Source organism: Fragaria vesca, linkage group LG5, assembly GCF_000184155.1.
Source record: "Fragaria vesca subsp. vesca linkage group LG5, FraVesHawaii_1.0, whole genome shotgun sequence".
In the NCBI taxonomy this organism is placed as follows: Eukaryota; Viridiplantae; Streptophyta; class Magnoliopsida; order Rosales; family Rosaceae; genus Fragaria; species Fragaria vesca.
In genome coordinates, this window is record NC_020495.1 from 25,376,812 (window position 1) to 25,399,135 (window position 22,324).

General features: G+C 36.8%; 3 protein-coding genes and 1 non-coding gene across 4 annotated transcripts; 1 reads left to right on the forward strand and 3 right to left on the reverse strand.

Annotated features, from left to right (window-relative positions):
- Window positions 1-6,250: 6,250 nt before the first annotated feature.
- On the reverse strand, window positions 6,251-8,966 carry LOC101310525 (3-oxoacyl-[acyl-carrier-protein] synthase I, chloroplastic-like). The gene is made up of 8 exons (XM_004301770.1): window positions 8,816-8,966; window positions 7,874-8,232; window positions 7,357-7,788; window positions 7,077-7,250; window positions 6,875-6,991; window positions 6,598-6,699; window positions 6,443-6,509; window positions 6,251-6,318 (listed from the first exon to the last, which is right to left on the reverse strand). The coding sequence occupies exons 1-8, from the start codon at window positions 8,964-8,966 to the stop codon at window positions 6,251-6,253; spliced, it is 1,470 nt and encodes a 489-aa protein (XP_004301818.1).
- A 746-nt stretch (window positions 8,967-9,712) lies between these two features.
- Window positions 9,713-9,786, forward strand: TRNAV-AAC. Its single transcript has one exon. It is a non-coding gene; the product is annotated as a tRNA-Val (tRNA).
- Window positions 9,787-10,275: 489 nt separating this feature from the next.
- LOC101315243 lies at window positions 10,276-14,866 on the reverse strand. The gene is made up of 14 exons (XM_004300455.1): window positions 14,596-14,866; window positions 14,422-14,511; window positions 14,223-14,323; window positions 13,949-14,065; window positions 13,783-13,864; window positions 13,626-13,693; window positions 13,463-13,522; window positions 13,236-13,360; window positions 12,862-13,060; window positions 12,650-12,769; window positions 12,445-12,537; window positions 11,129-12,085; window positions 10,711-11,036; window positions 10,276-10,603 (listed from the first exon to the last, which is right to left on the reverse strand). The coding sequence occupies exons 1-14, from the start codon at window positions 14,864-14,866 to the stop codon at window positions 10,276-10,278; spliced, it is 2,937 nt and encodes a 978-aa protein (XP_004300503.1).
- An 899-nt stretch (window positions 14,867-15,765) lies between these two features.
- LOC101290770 lies at window positions 15,766-19,798 on the reverse strand. Its single transcript, XM_004300456.1, has 6 exons — window positions 19,003-19,798; window positions 18,183-18,397; window positions 17,453-17,741; window positions 17,282-17,367; window positions 17,116-17,207; window positions 15,766-16,388 (listed from the first exon to the last, which is right to left on the reverse strand). The coding sequence occupies exons 1-6, from the start codon at window positions 19,318-19,320 to the stop codon at window positions 16,144-16,146; spliced, it is 1,245 nt and encodes a 414-aa protein (XP_004300504.1). The 5' UTR covers window positions 19,321-19,798; the 3' UTR covers window positions 15,766-16,143.
- Window positions 19,799-22,324: the final 2,526 nt, after the last annotated feature.

Sequence of the window (22,324 nt, forward strand, 5' to 3'; positions counted from 1 at the left end):
GAGTGACAAACATAATGCAAACTTGGTCAGAATTTTGTGATTTAGGTCATTCTCAATTAGGTCTTTGTTGCTCTAACTTGTTCAACATGTTACCCATTCCTAATATATATTTATATGTTGATAGGAGTCTTAGTCCTGGATTGTTCTAAAGTTGGTTTGGTTTTGAGATACTTCACTTTCGAGTTGGCTAATATAACTTTTATTATCTAGTGAGAAATAGTTCTCATGAACTGAAAAACTATATCAACTTAACAATAATGCCTTCGTCGATTATGTCATGAGTAAAAAGATTGATAATCCTTTATATAAAGCTTTTAAGTATGATTAGATTTTGAGTTTGTTTAATGGTCCAAGAATACAATCCAATATGCTCACAACTAAGATTTGTTTTGGAGCGAGTCGAAGTGGCATTAGGACATGGCATACTTTTGATTAGCCAATACTACATGGTTGATGAGGTGCAAATTGATTACCCATTAGGGCTCCATTAACATGAATCAAAATTGCATATTTCTTAAATTGAAGGGTAAAATCATGATGGACCTCATCATATAGGGTCAAGAAAGGGACAGGGTGTGTTTTTTTCCCCACCACCACCCCTTCAAACCTGGAATGCTTTTCATTTTTTGTCACTATAATAATTGACTAAAACTTAAAAGAAAACAAAAAACAATCTGATTCTATCTTCTATGAGAGAGTTAGGAAAAGAAATTTACATATTGCTAATTTTAGTGTTTGAATAAGACAGGTTGCTAATATAAAGGCCTGTATTTTTGTCACAAGAGATAGTAAGAGAGAAAGTGCCAAGATTGGTGGGGTTTGTAGTATTATATATGTAGTATTATATATGCACACCCCATGTGGAGACCAGTTTGGTTGCTGTTCCTTGGCTCCACCCACAATCTACACAATTAGAAAATGAATTTCAAAATTAATAAAAATACACACATATGAAATGGAATGGCTTGAGCTTTGTCTGGGGAGGAAAAAAAGAAAAAGAAAAAGAAAAAAGGAAGAGGAATAAAAAAGAGAAAATTTGAGGGAAAATTGGGGTGGGGTAGCATACCTAAATGGGTGTACCTAAATTTCTTAAAGAATGCCAATTAAGGTTTGGTTTATGGAAACCTAGTGAACAATAAAAAAAGGTTTTGGGGTTGGAATTCGTGTGAGGATGTGACTACACTTTTATGGGCCATGGCCAATAGGGAGTTTTTGAGGTTGTGGCTGTTAGGGTAGAGGACTACCCCTGATTGTCCCATGTATGTGAGCATAGTGATAAGACCCATATGTGAAAACTTTGCACTTTGCAGCTAATAAGCTAAACCAAATTAAAATGCTTCCATTTAATCGAAAATTCTTCCATCACAGAGTGATGTGATGGTTCACAGTATGACGTTGGCAGCACCACAGCCATAAGTTTGAGTCAATTGTCTTGTATGACTAACAGAGAAAACGTATCCCTGTTTATGCAGCCAAAAAAGAAACAGAGGCTTGAAGGTTTTTCATGTTCAGCAACAAATTCAAGCATGGTAATCCAAAATTTTTAACATCAGACTCATATCCCTATAAAAATAGAACTGATGTATGGGTCTATCTTCTAATATTCCAGATTTTTGATTTCTTTATCAAATCAATTCTGCAATCATGTTTCTTTCTCACGCTGTGATGATAGAATTTTGCCATGAATTATGCAAATAAAGGACGTTGGAAGATCATTTTTGGAAGGACTTATGCCATCAATTTTGCAATCAGAGGAGGTTGGAAGGATCTGGGTTTCGGTGGAACACCTTTGTATATGAAGTTTCGGTGACTCGAATTGAGCAGCACGAACCCAGAATGGCAGACGAAGATCTAGGTTAGCGAGGTCACCGAATACCATATTTGCCGACGAAGCTCTGGGTTTCAATGGAATACCATCTTCATCGACGAGTTTCTGGGTTTTACATTTCCTTAATTCTGTTAGTGCGCGTAACACACTCGCCGTCTCCGCCATTTAATTCCACAATTATGAAATCTGAGTTATTCACCTAAACGTATCTGAGGAAAACGAAGAAATGGAATACAAACATAGAAACTATCTCAAGTTCTATTTTATTTTGAATCTCTTAATTTCTAAAAGAAAACTCTATAATTCTTTTGGTCCTCAGTAAGTTCGGAATTTCTTCTTCCTCGTTTGGACCATTTTTTGTAGGCCAGAAATGATGTGGACTCCTTACTCCGGCAAACCTGAAATTTACAGGACCCCAATGCATTTTGCTTTCACACTCAGCTCCCCTTCTGTCTCTATCAGACAATCATTAAAATTATTTAGAAACTGATCAGAGCATTAACTTTGTTATGTAGCCGATATTCATATACGTGAATATCTTTAATTCTCAAGTTAAATGCACAAACACGTCAATCTTAACTATTTAAAATTTTCGTTGCTCGACTTATATACACTTTGAGTGCAGGAAGAATACTTTAAAAACCCTAAACCCTAAACATCTAATTTATACACTATGAGAAATCGACCTCCAAAAACCATTTTGAATATAATCTGAAAGTGATAAATGATCTCATACTGATCTTCCATATATGCAATCTACATCATAAAAGATCAATACATTAAGCACGCGTCTAAAGCAGCCACAACATAAGTATATGGTGAAATTAAGGACTAGTAACATATAAAACTTAAGAATTAACAAAGCAAAGATTCCTCCAATCAAAACTCCAAACACATATTTTGAAAAAAAAGAAGTCATGTTAGTACTATAAGATTGGTCGACCATGATTATATACCAATAATAATCAAGTCAAGTAATTTCATGTTACCCATCTCTAATTGGTCATTCCAAATCCTATTAGGAGTGTATTAAGTGCTTCAATTAGGTCCCTTATGGACACCTACATTACAGAATATCATAATAGACTCACTGATAAGCTTCATGGCTTTTCCCAATCCAGATGGAAAGGCCTTTATCTAAGAACAACTGAAACATATGAAAGAAAAAAACAAAAGAACATTTGGACTTTGGAGGTTCATAAACTAAAACCCAATCATGTAGAAGTGTATAAAACTTGAGCACTAGGTCACTACAAGGCCTACCATAATATCATAAATTAGGGAATATACAATGGAATTCTTCCACTAACTAGTGCAAGCAGAACAAAATAGTACATATAATTTTCATTTCCCCCAAGGGAGATTATGATTTATGACAATGTTGGATTAAATCCAAAGCTGAGATCTTAAGCAAATCTCTACCATTAGTGATGTTAGCAGAAGATCTCAGAAGCATGCCCAGGAAGATGACTATAATTCTTCAGCTTAATTATGCTTTTTCAGAAACATGGATAATAAATCAAAGCACTTTGAGTGTGATCCAAATTAGCTGCTATTTATATTAGTACATAAACATGCCCATTTCATGGTTTGTTTGTTTATTGAATAAGGTGGAAGATTTTAAGTGTTAGCTTACCTACCAACAGTATGAAAATGAAACATAATTAGTTGTTGAAGCATGTTAATTCCCAATATTATGGTCAAATGAAGATTGATGACATAGACATAAACAAGAACAACTGCTCACTACCTCTAATTCCAGAAAATAAAACAAAAAAATAAAAAAATCTGCTCACTTTCTGTTCTGCAAATCTTAAATTCTTGATTGTCCTTATCCTCTAGTTCAGTTTGCATTTCATTTTCTTTCTCTTCTTTGTTAAAAGAAAGGGAAATAAAAATTGGTTCCTGTTTATGTCTGGTTTTGATTTTTGAAAGTGAGTTTGGCTGTTTTTGCAGAGGTGGGGAATGACTAATAATGGACACATTTTTATAGAGCTGAGAATAATTTTATTGAATTGTGTGATAGAAAATCAATATAAACCTGAATTGCCATGGATGATGAGAGTAGGGTCATCTATTGTTTCCTTATTATCATGCTCAGCAAAAACAAAAGCTTTCAGGAAATCAGGACCTTTGTTCTGTATGCAGTGTCTAAAAGATACAAGTTATTATGGAGCAATGGCCACTATGAGGATTTCATATATATGATCGACAATGTCTTCAACTAGTCAAATTTTATATTTAACAAAATTTATATTAGTGAAGCTGGAAGCAGGTTATGGTTCATTTTCTGGCTTTATTCTTGTTAAAACATTCATGGAGGAAACCAAAGGAATCTGTAGGATCATATATAGTTTTAATATGATGAGGCCCTTTCAAAATGGTTGAAGAACATTTGGAACCTGGAATATTTTCTTATCTTCTACAGATAAGATAATCTCCACTGTGTACTAATTCGTTTCGTATATACAAAAAAAAAAACAGACGACCTAAACAAATTAGATGAGACATGATAGCTTAGAATTGTCGAAGTAGACTGTGCATCTGTTAAGAGGCATATTCCTGAACTCTCAAAACAAAAGCATTATGCCCATTATACTAAAGCTTATTCATGATGCTTCAACTTCAAGGACACAAAGGGTGTAATGTGAACTGTTTCTTAGAAACCAGAAGATGAAGGATTAAATAATGCTCTGCCTATTAACAACTAACAAGGCTAGCTAGATAATTAAACCTAATAGCAACCATACTAAGACTAATATATATATATAGAGATGAAGAGGGGGTCAACATCTAGTCCATGTGCTTATAGATGTTGATCACATTCACTGATTCACCAGCAACAACAGTAATCAGCACTAAGCAAGTGGGAAATTTACTAATTAGCTTTCAAAGTCGGCATAAAGATCTCGATCAATTAATTTAATCGGGGGGACTAATACGATCCACAGATTGAACCTGAGGAGAGACTTCACCTGGCTACAACTTTTGATCGGAGTGGAATCAATTTCACAACCTTGGTCTCTAGAAGTTGCTGTTTCTGCATTCTGTATCATTAAACTATATGCTTGGAGAGTGACATTCCATCTGTAGAGAAAAGTAATAGCTAGGCAACAAACCTATTACTCAATGATGGCTGTACACTAGAGCCATGGGGTTGGTTTTTTTGAAGAAAAGAATAATTATACTGATTATTATTTGGTGTTCCTGATCTGAGTCAAAGGAAATGGAATTTATTCGATCAGAAGACTTGAAGTCCAATTTTAGGCTGTGTTTAGTTCCCATAAACCTTTCTATAAAAGGAGTTTAATTACTAGTTCTGTAAGAAAATGATTGTGTTATGTCTTTACAATATAGATTTGTTATTGTAATCTAAATTTCAGTGATTGAGGTAGTAATATATGGTCACTTATGTAGATAACATAAGACTCATATTGCAACAACTAGTTCTAAAGAATATTATGTCTTCAAACAACTTATAAAAGTCAGTTCTGGAAGTTTCAATGTGTATATGTTTAAGGAGGTAACGTATAGGCGGTATAGCTTCAGCTCTTTTGGTCATTTCATGGACTGCAGAATTTAAAAAATAAGACTGCAGAATTGCAATATGAAATAAGAAAAACATTTGCTGTTATAGGAATAGACAAATTTCAACACTGGAATCTAACTAACTAGGATATGGCCGGACTCTAACTTATATTTTGCTTTCAACAAAGAGTATGAAGGAATTTGCTGGTCTTTCAATCTGAATGGTATGGCACATTGATTTTAATGAAATACCATATGCAAAGTACGAGAATATCAAAGATCGATTAAAATTACATGAAAATTTCAAGTAAAACCTACTAAAAGAAGTATTAGAAAAATGTATCTAATACCAGTCCCTGCAAAAATTGAAAGCATGAAGGAAAAATCAAGAAATTTTGATCTTCAGACGATCTAAATCCAAGCTGTAAAATACATAACCAACTGCATTCCAGTTCATTAACAAAGTAAATGGGTAAGAACAAGGTATATATAAGCAGTGCTTTATTAAAGCCCACAACTGTTTCTACAATTAGCCCATGATGTTTTGAACTGTCTAAATGTCTAATACAAAATTCAGCTGCATTACAAACAGAAAATTAAATTAAAAAACGCATGCCCAATATTGGACAATAAACAGAAAGAAAATGGATGTTATGTATTATTCAATGCAAAAAAAAAAAAATACCGGTCTCATCAAAAATTATCATGATGAGATAAAATGCACATGGTGAAGGGCTACATGGGCTTTGAGGACTCTTCACAGTGCACTTGACTCATACTGACATGGCCTCTTGTATGCTTCAGAGAAACTGGAACATCCTAGAAATCAATGTGGTTCTAGCTAGAGGAAAGGTGATGGAGAATTACTGCTTTACTTCTTGGCGTGAATGCTGTTTAGGGGTTATAAGGGGCAAAGACCACCACAGAATTGTGTCCTCCAAAGCCGAATGAGTTTGAGATAGCTGCAAGTTAAAGATCTTGTTTAGTCAAGAAAACAATGGATACTGTAATGCCAAGAGATTCACATATACATGTTCTTTTGTACATCTAATGTTGGTATCTTGATGAGTGTTTAAAAGTACTTACCAACATTAACCTCATGCTTCTTCTTCACGTTTGGGACTGTGTCGATTGTAACAGCAGGCTCCAAGTCCTGTTAACCAAAAAGCATTAGAAAAATTTGAACAGAATACCACTAAGAAAATTTGAAATGAACTAAACTGAAGGTTGTGGTTGAATACATCTTGATTAATTGTTGGGTGAAGCCAGCCAGTGTTGATTGCTTTAATGGTTGCTATGGCTTCCAATCCACCAGCAGCCCCAAGACCATGTCCAATCATGGACTGCAACAAGTATAAAAAGATTCTTATAATGCACTGTTTTCGGATGATAAGTTTGAATATGAATGAAGCAGTCAAAGCTCAAGTGTAAAAAAATCAGTGTTCATGTATACTGCTATGTGCGAACAGAAATAATTTCTTTATGCGTATATATGTGAATGAGATTCGGGTGCCTTGCCTTGGTTCCATTGATCTTCATCTCGGATGTGTTCTTCCCAAAAACCTTTTTGATGGCATTAAACTCAGCCAAATCTCCTGCTAGGGTGGATGTTGCATGAGCATTCACATAGTTCACCTGTGAATTATAAATGTCACATTAAATCAGAATCTAAACTAGCCATAGATGACATGCTTCTTTAGTTTTTGTTAAGTGCTGTTACCTCTTCAGGGGAAACACCAGCATCTTCTAAACTCTTGGTTATGCAAGATGACACTCCAAGTCCATCTGATCTAGGATCAGTCATGTGATGAGCATCACACGTTACAGCGCCTCCCAAGTACTCAGCAATTATAGGCGCTCCTCGTTTCAATGCACTCTCCAAGCTCTCCATAACCTAGTGCAACATACAAAAAAAGGCCAAGATATATGCATATCAGATTCAATGATGTGTACTTTCACATTTTACAATATAGGACTAAAGTGCATTGTTTTCCAATTACCAGTACACCAGCACCTTCTCCCATTACAAAACCATCACGATTTTTGTCCCATGGTCTTGAGGCTCTGTGGGGTTCATCATTTCTCTGAGACAAGGCTCGGCAAGCAATGAAACCTCCAACACCAACAGGCATAACTGCTGCCTCAGTCCCTCCAACTACCATGATATCTGCTTCACCTCTTCTAATGTGATTTGCAGCTGCATAGAAGCAGTAATTTGCAGTGGCACAAGCAGTAGAGATGGAGTAATTTGGTCCCATTAACCCTGTGTCTATTGCTAACAATGCTGATCCCATGTTGGTAATGGAGTAAGGAATGAAAAATGGACTAATCTTCTTGAAACCCTTTTGAACAAGAGACTCTACCCCGGCGCTGAAAGCTGTTAAGCCTCCCATACCTGTCCCAACTATGACTCCAATCCTTGTTTTGTCCATCTGTTAAACATATCACAAATCAATAAGGTTAGGTGCTCAATGTAACTGTGTGAAAAGTGAAAACATGAAAATTTATGTGACTGACAGATTTAAGGGCTTCAGGTCCAAGGTTGGCATCTTCAAGGGCCCTTTTGCCAGCTACTATACCATATCTCCAGCAATCATCAAGACGTCGATCATTCTTCCCATCAATGTAGCCTTTAGAAGAGAAATCACGAATCTGTCCAGCGAATCTAACCGAGAAACTTGAAGCATCAAATCTGTCTATTAAAGTGATCCCACTCTCTCCCTCCAGGAGTCTGTTGTAGAAAGTATCAATGTCACTTCCAAAAACTGAGACTAGACCCTGCCCTGTTATTACAGTTCTTTTCTTGGGGTCCGTTTCTCTTTTGGGAGCAGAAAGAGCAGGGGATGCCATGGCCTTAATTGTTCTACATTTTGGCGCTGTAAATGGAAAAATAAGTTTGAACTTAGAACTGGACAACCAGTTGAGTCAAAATCACCTTCTCATCCTTAACCGCATGTAAGGCCCCAGTAATTCACAAAGATGACAATTTGAACCAAGAAGTCTTTAATGTACAAACAATTATATGTAGAAGTTAAGCATCCAACGCAAAATCGATTTACATTATATGTTGTAACAGAAGGCCTAGCTCTGCAGGTTAAAGTCTCAACCATACTTATATGAAGATCTGTTCCTTTTCTAGCTTCTAACATGTTATAAGTTAAACACTGATGAAGCAACTCCTGTTTGAATATCCAGAGTTCCAGATTCACAGTTGAGAACACATTATGCTTCATATAGTTCTACTAGCAAAACCATAAAAGAGAGAGGCTATGTATTCCAATAGTATAGCAAGTCAGCATATCTCATACTTTGCTGCTTTCCTATATGAAGAACCATTTTAGGAGAATAACTTTGATGCACTAAAAGTATCTGAATTTATATATCAACTAGATCATACATGTCATTTGATCTGTCTCGTCTAAGCACTAAGCTAAATCGAATATGGATAATCATAGTTACCTGAAGTAGAAACAAGTCCATGAGACTTGGTGGGAGCTAAAGGCATATGCATTTTCTCCACTTGCCTAAGGCCATCAAACTGTCCCAGAAAAGCTCCATTCTCTCTTGCTCCAAACAGAACACCAGAAGAACAAGAAGTAGCAGCAGCCATGATCAACCCTCCTGATTCTTCTCTGCTTATTCCTCTCCCACAGTTTCTATATTTGTCGAAAACGTGATGAGGGGGTTAATAGATATACAAAGCAAAGTGAGGGAGAGAAGGAGCTAACAAAGAAAGGGTTTTGTTTTGATTGTTGGCTTTTGATCAAATGGGGTTGGGAAGTCCGCCATTGAATCTCATTGGTATTATTAGTAGAGTTATGAGGAACAAAGTTGTGGTTTGGGCGATGAAAGCAAAAGAGGTTGTGTTCCATTTCCTTTTTAGCCGCTTAACTACCACAAACAACCTCTTGAATTCCCACATATTTAATGGGGCATGGTCCTTTGGATGCCTCTAGCTGCCTACCTATTTGTTCTTCATGTAGTTTATTACAATGCAACACTGTGTGTGTCCCATGATGCCGCTTTGCTCCTAAACTTAAATTTTTTATAGAAATTTAAACTCTTCATCCATAAACCCTAAAGTACTTCATCAATTCTATGCAAACTAACACTATGAGGTTCATGGTTTCATTAATCATTTTCCAGAGTAAAACCCTAGTGCTGGACGTACATCTGGATAAACAAAACAGTATCAAACCTCTCTATAATCTTTGATACCAAAGTCAATTCAGCTTCAACTAGATCTAACAACCATTGTTGCTTGCTTGTCGATTTTCCTCTCTTTCGTCCCACTGTCGCTCCAGGTCATATTTTCTTTTACTATATATAATACATGTAGCTCAGTGAATACCAAATGGTTTCGTGGTGTAGTTGGTTATCACGTCAGTCTAACACACTGAAGGTCTCCGGTTCGAACCCGGGCGAAGCCATAATCTGGTTTTTGGTTTTTGGTTTTTTATTATTATTATTATTATTATTTTTTAACTTTGTGCTGTTATTTTTACTTTCCCTCTCATATCTGCTTGGTTTTATTACAAAATAATAAAAAAGAGAGATCACTGATCAGAGAGCTTGTGAGGTACTGAGACTGAACTTTAAGAAATGAATAAATTCTTTATTAAGATGTGAAAATTACAAAAGCATATCCCAAAACCCAAATCATCACCATGCAGACTGTGATCAGTGAGTCACAGCACAGACAATGAAGGAATGAATAAATTCTTTATTAAGATGTGAAAATTACAAAAGCATATCCCAAAACCCAAATCATCACCATGCAGACTGTGATCAGTGAGTCACAGCACAGACAATGAAGGAGTGACAATGAAGGAGAGCATTTAGGGGAACTCGAAATTCAATTTACATGTACAGCAATCTAAAGAATGTGAAGTACTTTACAACAAAATGTACTCTCTCCCTCACAAGTTAAGAAGGTTTGAAATTGGGTTCCATCCCATAATCCATGGCCTTCTGTCAGATGGAAGTGCGAAATTGAGCTCAAACATCTCCTTTGGCATGTTGCCACTTTCACAGAAACCAACAAGCTTTGCAACTATCTCAGCACTCTCCTGGATATGCTTGGCATCATGAGGATCGATCCAGAGCTTATTCACAAACTGCATTCTCCTCTGCTTCCCTTCAAGTGGAACATCCCATTTGATGTACAATGCGTCTCTCTCCTCTGCGCTTAAACGTGATGTTACCCTCTTGGCAAGGAACTCCCTTTCGCGCTTTAGAGCTCGGATACTGCATTGAAGAAAAATGCAGAACACTTTTTATAATCTTGAACTACAAGGTAACAAAGGTCAACATAGACAAGTTCCCAGGTAAAAGAGAAGAGAAAGATTTTGGACCTTGATGACAAAGAGACTGTTGGCTCATCTCCCACATGAGGAGCAGGGCTAGCATTCCCAAGTTCTGCCAGATGCTCTTGTAACCATGTCAATCGCCTGAGCTCCACTTCCACATAGATTTGATCAGCTGGATCTCCCTTGAATAACATATAAAACTGTGTCCTATGAATTATGGAGACATAGCATAAATCCCATAGCTCAATGATTTGCTGCCTTTGATCCTTGAAAGTTATTTGCCATGGGATCTGGGGCTCCTCTTGCTCGCATGTGATTTCATCATTCTCCATATCATACCCAGCTGCTTCATTTGCTTCCAGCTCCAGCACCTAGCAATATGATATATATGCAATGAGATTTCTTTAAAAGTTCAACATCAAAACCAGTACATATGGATACCAGAGGGAACGCATTAACATACCTGGCAGACTAGAAGCTGCTTTTGGTACTGCAGTTTGGCTACCCGTTCTTTCAGCTCCGTTACATATGTTCTTATGCTTCTTACATTCTCTTCTGCTGCATTTTGGAACATCTTCTGCATTTTCTTCATGTTTACTGAGCTAGAACGCCTATAGGGAGTGTTTTCCTTTGACGAAACATCTCCACAATCTTCACTTTTTGTGGGAGTCCCCTTTTCAGACTCTGGTTGAGTCTCACTGAACAAAGTATCATCATGTTGGGGAACTCTATTTTCAATTTCATCAGACTCCACAATTTGACGAGAAGCTGATAGAGGTGAGCAAGGTGATCTGATAAAATTTGGCCGGTTGGAAACATTGCTTGAAGATAAAGGTGATAACTTTTTCTTCTTGGACTCCTTCTTAGACTTGGGGGGTGCTTCACTATTGCATTGTTCAAAATTGCTAGGAAGAGACATCACCAATTTATCTATAGACTTCTGAACACTTTCAAGCTGTTCCTCAAGATTTGCAATAGTGCTGCCCTGTGAATGAAGTCTTGTGATCTCATCCTTTAGATTAGCACTGACACTTTTGTTGGTAGCAACCACAGTTCCAACATCAACTTCTTTTGGCACTGATCTTACTGAACGCATTTCTCTTATTTCTGCTTGCAGGTTAGCAATTGTTTCAGCTGCATCTTGGTTTCCTAATCTATGACAAGCCACCTCCTTTTGTAATACTTCCAGAGCTCGATTTGCTTCGTTTCCAAGCTGCTCTTGCAGGTGCTCAAGTTTGCGTATTTCATGCATTAGAGTAAAAGGAGCAGCTGATGATTGCCTCATAGACTGCCTCAACTTTATATTTCTTGCTTTATCACCACGCCCTAGCTCCTTGGCATCAAGTTTTGTTGGTAGTTCGCCAGTGTAGGATAGACACTTCTTCACTGAAGGATGGGGTAATTCCAAGGGATTTGAAACCTGAAGTTGGTATACAATAACAAATTAAGAATTCAGCAGTTCTGGTTCTAATTCTATTAAGAAAGGAGAGATGAAGTGTTAGAGTTCATAATTCTTCTCCTCATGTAGAAACAAGTTTTCATTGAATCATTATCGATACAACCTTTACATTATATATGCACTACAGCAATAATCTTGCTGCTATAATCTCGCTACTAAAAATATACAATTATGACTCTACACCTATGATATGTATTGAATGCAAAGATACACAGTAATTGTGAATGAAATCAATTAGGCAGAAATTGAGGAAGAGATCGAGGCATGAAAGGAGGAGAAGAATTATTAACTCTAACAGATAGGAAGAATAGAATATAGACCTGTGGATCCTCCTTCAGCTTTTGGCATAGTTCAATTACTTGAGATTGAGCAAGATCTCTCTGACGTTTCAATTCTTCAATTTCCATTTTCATCTGGTGATAACCATACATTTAATTAATGTATACATAATAATGAAAAAAGAAGAATATATATATATATATATATATATATATATATATAAGACCTTTAGTGGCAGTTCATTACCTGCTGAATTTTCATATCTTTTTCCATTGATGGATCTGGGGTGGCAGGGGTGCGTAGCTCTGCTTCCAGCCTAGCTACTTCCTTCTGCAAATGTTTCACTAGTTGCTTGTCTGAAATAACCTAGAAAACACATACAAATAGATATATATTAGCTTTGAATTCTCGGTATGTAAAATTGAAACTGGAAGATTCTGATGAGCACAAATAATTACCATGTTCACGCGTGCATTATTTGTGACTTCCTTTGCCCTTGTAGCAAAGAAAAGAGTATTCCGAGATTGCTCAAGATGACTCATTGCTGGACTCAAGGTACATATGATAGCAGTGCGTGCATTCCCACCAAGAGAATGCTGCAATATGCGAGTGAGCTTTGAGTCTCTGTAGGGTATATGACCACTTCTTTTTCCAACACTGCAGAAACAATACAAATAACAGAGGTTAGGGAAAAACTGACTGTGGTATATCTCAATAACATGATCTCCATACATTGGGTGTTCAATCATAAATCTCATACACCATTCTTCTGTTTAGCTCATGGACGAACAATATCTAAGATGTACTGATGTACAGAACTACAGATTCTAACCTGAGCTTTCTGATAACAGTTGTAAGTGTCATCAAGCTAAGGTTGATATGGCAACCTTCCCTTAGCCTAGCACCATCCGCATGAGTTTGTGAAGCTCGTTCACTTCCGGCCAGATCTACAAAGTTCTGCATAATTTTGATGTTGAAAGTAGTTAAAAAGAAAGTACTAATGGAATCAACTTGGTTACAAGAATGTTGATGAAGGACATGATTCTGTTTTATCTTTACCAGGCTTGCCACAAAAGATCTCACGCAATCTGAATTTTCACGCAGTGTACTTTCAATTGTCTGTAGGAGAAACAATATAGTTGCAATCTCTTAGTTGTCAGAACAAAAAAAAAAATCTGTAATCATATAGCATAAATTAAAGATACCATGATCAGTAACTAACCAGCCTTATTATCTGATGTGACCGTGAGCTATTATCATTTAAAGCTGTTTCACCAACTTGTCTTTGAGCTATACAAACAAGGAAATGCATTAGATTCTATTCAAATAGATTGGAACATGAAATATTCTGACTGAAGTGAAAGGCATCAAGGATTTACCTTCACAAATGCTAATTAAATGTCTCAAGTGCTGATCATTGCTTGCAGTTTCCTCCACCAGTTTCTCAACCACAGTACCTTTCTGTGTTCAGGAAAATAATAAAACTTAAGAGAAGGTCAAAGGAGGAAAGTACTAGTGAAAAACATATAAATTCAAAGATAGTACCTCTGGATCATCTAGAAGCTTGAGATTACGACCAGACTCCGAGTTTAGCAGGTCCTTAACATTCTCATTGTATATTTCAAGTCCGGAAATTTTGATTGTAAAATCTCTCTCTGGAGTCTGCAGTCACAACATAAGAAAGAAAGCACAAGATTAGTTTTGAAGCTAAGCTACAATCACTTCAATGACTGTCACAACTTCTTAAGTACACATGTTTTTCATAAGCATCGCAGCAATACTATATCATTTCAAATAAATATGGTCTTATTGAGCTTACATTCATTATATGGTTGTAAATATCAATGACAGCTTTCTCTGTAATTCCTCGCATTGTGTATGTCTTCCCACTGCTAGTTTGTCCATATGCAAATATAGTAGCTGCAGTCCCACAACAGAAAGATTACAGTTCAATTCAGATATATACACGATAACAAAGGAACACAAGATATAACAATCAAAGGAGAACCGCTGCATACCATTGATGCCCATCAACGAAGACAAGGCCACATTCTTCACTCCTTCCTCATATACAGTGTCAGTTATACTGGTAGGACCAAATACTTTATCTGCGAACAAAAAACAAACCAATGAACTCATAATGATACAAATGTGAACCATCACCAATAACACAGTCAAGTGTACTTATGTACCAAATGTAAACGAGGCCGGTTGAGTTGAGCGGTCCTGAGGTTTAGACACAATGGTGTTGTCGTCGACGCATTCCCAAGCAACTTGGTCTTTTGCCAGCTGCTCCCTTTTGCTCAGAGGCCTCAATCGCACCGTAACAACAATCTTCTCTTCCTTTGCTCCTCTCGGCCCTCCCGGAGTTGACACCGGTGTCCTGTCGATTCTCGAAGATGGAGTTGTCACCGGTGTCTTGTCGATTTTCGAAGATGGGGTTCCAGGAGTTCTGACTGTCATCTTTCCTAGATCAGCAACACCAAACTTGTGCCTGTCAATCCAAAACAGTCTCTGTTAATCTCAATCTAATACTAATAAGTACAGTAAGAACTAAATAAACTGAACTAAATTTCCTTCCCTGAAACTCGTAATTTCTAAATTTAGAAATGTAAGAAAACAAATCTCAGATTGAAAATCTCAGAGTTTATTTAAAAACATTCCAATTCTGTATACTTTTTGTGACAACAAAGACTTGAACAAGAACTCACCGGAGTAGTAACAAGCCGCCGCCGACCTAGAGGAAGAAAGAAACGTCGAACCAATTTGTAAAAGAGAGAGAGGAGCGTCTGGGTTTGGGGGGTTCGAATTTGAAGGGCTCGATGAGAGAGAGAGAGAGAGAGTTGAAGAAGAAATGATGGAAAAGCTAACTGGCCTGGATCTCTATGAGACATTATTATTATCGATTTCGAAATTTTGGCAACGGCTAGTTTTTCCTTTTCATTTCTTTGCTGGCTTTTTGTTTTGTCTTTATTTTAATTCTCCGGATTTGCGGTTACTGCGTAACGTTTTTTCGCTGAGTCGACTCGCCCGAGTTGGACCGAGTTTTGGGGTCTTAACGGTTTTATTTAATTTTTTATTTTTTGTATTAGCTTGTTCCAGCACAAAAGGACAAAAAGAGACAAAGACTTTCAATAATTGGGACAACCTGGCCCTTCAATTCTGGGTTTGGGTTCCTTTTCAGATAAACTGAGCGCCCAAGTTTAAGTTAATCCCAGGTAAATGGAAAGTTACTGTTTAATCCAAGTAAAGATTGATGCAATTATGCAACATGAAGCAGGTTTTAACTTGAAAACAGCACTAAATATTAAGCATTCAAAGCAAACCATAATGATAAAGTAAATTCCTTTTTTTCTTTTCTATCTTTTATCATGATATAGATATATAATATATGGAAATATTGATGTCTGACAAATAAGGCATTACAAACCTTGAGGATCATATTCTAGAGTTTTTCTGCACTGTGTCATACACCACTTACATCAGATTGTCATCTCTATTGGGCTTTTGAAAAACCTTATTCTGCTTCCTCCCAGCCTTGGATATTTTCACTGTTTCTTTTTCCTTTTGTTCTTGTTTCCCTTCTCTTTTGCTCATTTTTCATCTTCTAATTCTGTAAGTTAACATTTGAAAGACGCCTCTCAAGGGCATTCCACCATGCTCTACCAGTTACTTCTTCAGCATTGAAGGCAAGCTGAAGCTGAGATAGTTGTATCAACAAAACAACTGTTGATTTGATTTCACCTGCAGTACATGCCGTGTGAAGCAAAGAACCGGAAATCAGGGTGATTGACCTGAAGTAGGCTCAGCCAGTTGTCCGCAGCTTGCATCAGGGAATCGGCCAGTTGACACTCTGATCCATTTTGTGCCCACAAGGATCCTTTGAGCTTATACGAGGCCAATCCAAAAATACGCAATGAAATATTTGGGACGCCATCCATCTCACTGGGATACACCATTACTGGAGCTTGGTCACCCCCACTACCTGCCCAGAAGGAAAATCTATCTTAGGAATGGGCAAGACAAAATAAATGTCATTGATGTCTAAATCATAGTAGAAAGTGTCTGAAAGTGGCCACTGATGATACACTAGGTGAAAGATGAGGCATCTATATTGGTGAGCAATGCCAGCCTTCAATTTAAACAAATACCACACCCACTAGTACGTCGTACTTCCTATGTAAATTTCAGAAATGATTACCAGTACTCTTAACTCTTTGTGAAGCAATACCACACATGAATTGAACCTGGAAGGCTATCTCAGGCCATAAGATAAGAAATACTAAACTTTTTCCCACACCCAACTAGGCACCCTCACCACCCCGCCAGTGGGTTGGCAATGCATTGCTTCAATCTAAGTTGTACAAGTACAAAGTGACATGTATCCACCAGTTACTTAGCAAGCAGTTGCTGGTGTGTCAAACAAAAGCAATGCCCAGATATCTAGTATATCACCTAGATGAATGGAATTTTGATCTAGTACCAAGGGTGAGATACTTTAAGAAAGTTTTTTCTGGTAAATAGCCAGTATGGAATGCATTTTGCATCAACAGTGTGTTTTAGAAAGTAATGACATGGGTTTATGGCTGATCTCAGTACGGTAAAAAGTTTAGGAGAGTGAGATTATCCAGTGAATTGAAAGTAACATATCATTAGGAAAAAGAAATTTGGCAAAACACCACAAATATTGACTATTGAAAATTAGCAATTACCTGTCATGGGTGTTGAAAGAGAATGATATGTCAGAAAGCAAGCATCCAAATCTTTCAACGTTGGACCCATAGGTATTCGATATATGGGATACCTACAAATTCAACCTGGACAGATGAATTTTGTCCATATGTGGCAATACAGTAAAACATATCAAGTTTTTCTTACCAAGCTACTGACATCCAACTGCCTCGCAGTAAGTCACAACTTCTTAAGGTTTTCAACCTAGGGTACTTGCGCGCAAGATCAGATATCTGTCAAAATCCCAACAAAACAAAAATAAGGTAGCTGATGCAAAGTTCGGACCAAAAATATACTACACTATGAAAACAAACTGGCCTTGTCAGCTAATGGTTCACGGCCATATGGAGCATCCCGCTCAAGATACTCGAAAAGCAAGCCTTGAGAATTCCCAGCTTCTCCATCATCACTAGAAAAGCCTTCTTGCAATACGGGGTGTTCATCAAGTATGGATAATCTGCCCATTCTACTCGAAACCTCACTGTTTAATTGGTGAAGAATATGCTGCTGCTCCCTAGTAATCTTCATATGTTTTTCAATTTCAGAGTCACTGCTTGCATCACTACTTGAATCCAAATAGTCAGGATCATTGTCCTCACCAACTTGCCTACCCAAATGACAATCAAAATCTAGTTACTTGCCAATAAACCATACCACACAGGGATCTAGATTCTAAAGAATCATAAAGGCGTATGTACGCAAAAATTCACAAGGACAACCCTTCCAAAAAAGGGATAGACATAGAATAAATAGAATGCAGAAGAATGGAACAGGTAAAGGAAACTGGCAGAAATGTAAGACAATGAGACGCTGTAAAAATGAAGCAGACAACAATCAACACAAAGTTGCAAGCAGTAAATGTTCTAAATGACAGTGTAGCACCATGTTTGTATGTGATAAAGAACGAAAAATGCACTTTATTTCTAACAAAGTTTGTTCATGGGTGTTGTTGGTAGTATCAAAGGAGTTGCATATCACATGATTCTGGGCCAGAATTTCTGGCATTCCAAATGTATAGATTCAAACAGACAGGTTCAGGTTTCGATACCTTTGCTTTGAACTTGACTTCACAGCAGATTCACCATATAATTGGATACCAGATAGATAAGGAACATAATATTGAACAACAGAATCACTTTTGTTAAGAACTAACGGTACTCCTGCCCCATAAGCACTCCATTCCCTAAACGATTCCCAAAGATCATTCAAAGCGAAGTAAGGTTGAAACTCCACATCACAAGTTCTCAACCCCCTCATTGTCTTCTGCACCCAAAAACACAATGTTCAAACAAACAATCGTTCAGTGATACTACAAACAGAAACCTTCATTCAAACAACAAAACATCTAACAAAAAAGTAACAAAACTTTGGTCATAATCTTCCAGATGACACAACAATTGTATCAGCAAGTGTAGTTCATCATTTTCGCAAGTCATCAGTCATCAAAACTCCAATAGTCCATTATCTTAATTTCTCACTCTCTACATCATAGTACTACATTTTCTAATTTGATCAATGCTATTGCATGCTAACATTTTCTCAAATTTCAAAACCCAATAATAAAATCCAGTTTTTCTCAACATCCACACACATAATTAGCATCCAAACATAAAGCAACACAAATAAGAATAAACAGATGATCAACCTTAGAGAAATACTGGACTGCAACTGAAGTCCATTATCTTAATTTCTCACTCTCTACATCATAGTACTGCATTTTCTAATTTGATCACTGCTTTAGTAATTGCATCCTAACATTTTCTCAAATTTCAAAACCCAATAACAAAATCCAGTTTCTCTCAACACCCACAAAAATAATTAGCATCCAAACATAAAGCAACACCAACAAGCATAAAGAGATGATCAACCTTAGAGAAATACTGGGCTGCAACCGAAGGCGTAGTAGACTCCAAAAACCTGTCAAGATTACTCCTTGGCGTCAAAGTGGGATCAGAACAAGGCTTTGCCAATGAACTTTGACTCTCTTTGTTCTCAAAAACCGCAACTTTGCTCTCTTTGTTCTCAAAAACCGCAACTTTGCTCTCTTTGGGGCTCTGGTTTGCATCATTCTTTGCTTTCCTGGCCTGCTTTTGCTGCTGATTGTATTTCTTCTTTGCTTTCCCAGCAACGTAAAACCTGTCCTCCCCACGATTAACAGTCCCAAACTGTAATCTTGTACCCAACATTTTCCCAAAAAGCTCAAAACTTTAAGCTCCAGAAACTCACACCCAACACCTCCGTTTTTGTAATCACAAAAAAACAGAGGAAAACCGCAATCACTAAAACAAAGAAACCACCAAACAACCTATACCCTTTTCTTTACTTGTATGATTTCCCAAGTTAGAGAAAATGGATACAACACCCAACTCAGAAACCAAATGAAAAAGATGATGTGAGCTCAGTGAGGTTGTGGCTTTTTAAGCTTTGTCAAAGTTCTATAAAAGGAAAGCAAATTACAATCCGGATATTTCTTTCCCTTTCTGGGTTAGCCAAAACCAGCAGAGCAAACCCAGTTTCTATCTTCAAAATCCCAAATTGTATATCTGAAGTGATCAGATCAAAGAAACCATAGAAAAGAGTGAAACTTTGGATCAGAAATTTACAAGGGTGATGAACAAAGTTACAGGGCAGTGGGAATTAAATAAGAGCCGAATGGGGTTTGTGTGAAGGAAGAAACAAAGCGTCAAGGAAAGCAGGGAGCTTGAACCAGAGTGAGTATTATAAATGAAGAAATGAAGAAGAAGAAGATAGATAATAAATATAATAAAAACTTTTGTGAGTGAATTTGTTTTGTGGGTGGTAAAAAAATATTATAGGATTTTTGGTGATATGATCATGAACTGTGAAGTAGTTGCTAGCTTGGTTGGTGATTTATGATTGGTGGGTTAGTTGTGAAGGTGGGATTTTTACAAAATTTACAGAGGTAAAAAATGGTGAATGTAACTGGCACGTGCAGGGCACGAGATACAGAAAGAGTAGGTGCCACCTTATTGATGTACCTGCCAGCACATTTCTTATTCATGGTATTTAATTAATTTTATAACTATGTTTTTACAGTAATTCAGTAAATGTAAATTTGGGCTCAAAGGCATCATGGTAATTCCAATTTTAGTTTTGAGTAATTATGAAGGATTTGAAGTTGGTCATGAGATTTTATTTTCAGGTTTGGTAATAAGAAGTTGAAAGCATTCAAAATGTTTACAAAGACATTTTGAAAATGTTTTTGAGGTTCTACCATCATATTGATGGATTAACTACTTATTATATGTCCAAACTCTAGTGATATTGTTCACGATGTCGACCTAACGAAACACAACATCACTCAAGAGACTATATTGCCTTAAAATAATTCTTAAATCAGTGTCTAAGTATTCTCTGTTGTTTCCAACTTAGTGTACGAAATTATAATAATTGTCTATCAATTTCCTTTTAAATCTCATCATATTCAGAATTAGTTCTTACTATTTGAGATATATAATTGCTATCATGATCAAACACATTATTTAAAATAATTGTTCTCATATCTCGCATCCTAAACTCCATCAATCTCGCAGTGTCCCAACATCTCATTATGGAATCTGATTGTTAGTAACACTGTCAACTTTTATGATAGGAAAATAATATCTTGAGTAACTCTCAAACGATTTGATCCCACAATATTATGATAGATGAGTCTCTAACACATGTTAGTATATTCCCAAGTAGAACAGGAATAGGGGATTCCTCTTTTTCCCCATGAGTGCGTCACTGAACAAATATGTCATGTCATCATTAGTCCACAACCCACAAGCAAATACCAAGTACGAATAAAACTTGCACAATGTAAAAGTTTCAGATGCTTTAGTTTACCAAATATCTGCCTATGAGAATAAGCAGGTGCCCTTCCATTCAATCAAATACTTAGTCGGCCGGCAATCTCGACCATTCAATTTCCAATGGTTGTTTTAGATTGTCTGTCAACTTTGTCAAAGTGATTCATTCTGAACTGTGGAAATGAATTGAACCAAATATCTAGTAGACATACATTATTCGTATGATGACCTCTTCCAGACCCAGAAAAACTAAAGATTAGAGCTGGCAAAACAAGACCCTTGTTCAATCTGGTGCAACTGCTTCTCTGAAAGCTATTTGGGATATCAGTTAGAATTAAGATATGCGACAATGTTAATCTATCATCATTTTCATCATCACCAACCTCATTCTAAAACCGTGTGGACCGTCCACCCAGAAAACTACGTAAAACCCTCACAGACCACTTTGGCTTTGCCATTTTCTGCCAAATTAAAACCCTTAATAAAGAACAGATGGTCATCCAATTGGATAACTTAATTAATTTTCCTTCTACCCTTAGCTTATTATGAAGAGACAAATTGCTTTTCCCATGTTTTAGATGTGAGTTTGTCTTTCTTACTCAAATTAGATTTTGGTAATGCATTGTAAGTAATAGTTGTTTGTCCATCAAGTCGGTTGATGTTTGTCGTGTTATTTAAGTAAATCAGATTCTGAATAATTACAACTTTTATCCGTTGTTTTAATCCAGTCCAATTTCACTCAATCACATTCATACGAAACCAAGATGATTAGAAATGTTGCCATTATTTCATTTACTTGTTATATATGCCAAGTATTTCCACTCGAATTTAAGTTTTGTCCTGGCCTTGATCTGTTTGGCCTGGAAAAATAGTGAGAAAATTACAAGTGAGATGTCCCAAATCTTAATCCATCAAGGTGGAGGGCCAAGGATTTTAAGTTAGTGGTAGAAGGGAGGTAGCAATAGGATTGATGACTACCACAGTACCACAGTCCACAGGACAATGAGGTAGACTCATGTCCCAACTCTTGTGACTCTTATCTACTTTGAACACAAAATGAGGACAATGACCAGAAACAAGAACCCAAACAGATAAGACATTATACATGTGTATATATATAGGCAGCTCCCTTTCATTGAGGGATCCCTATTTTTGGCCACTTTCTAAAGATAGGGTATTACACTACTTCCCAATTGAATTTTTACATCTCCACCGTTCATATCTTATGTCTATATGAGTAGATCACCTCTACAAAATTTCATATGATTTGGTGATCGTTAAGGCGTTCAAAAATTTGATTTAGTTTTAATTATCTTAAACGGTCCAGCTTTTGTCAAACTAAAACCGTGAAGGTCATTAAAACTAAATTGAACTTTTG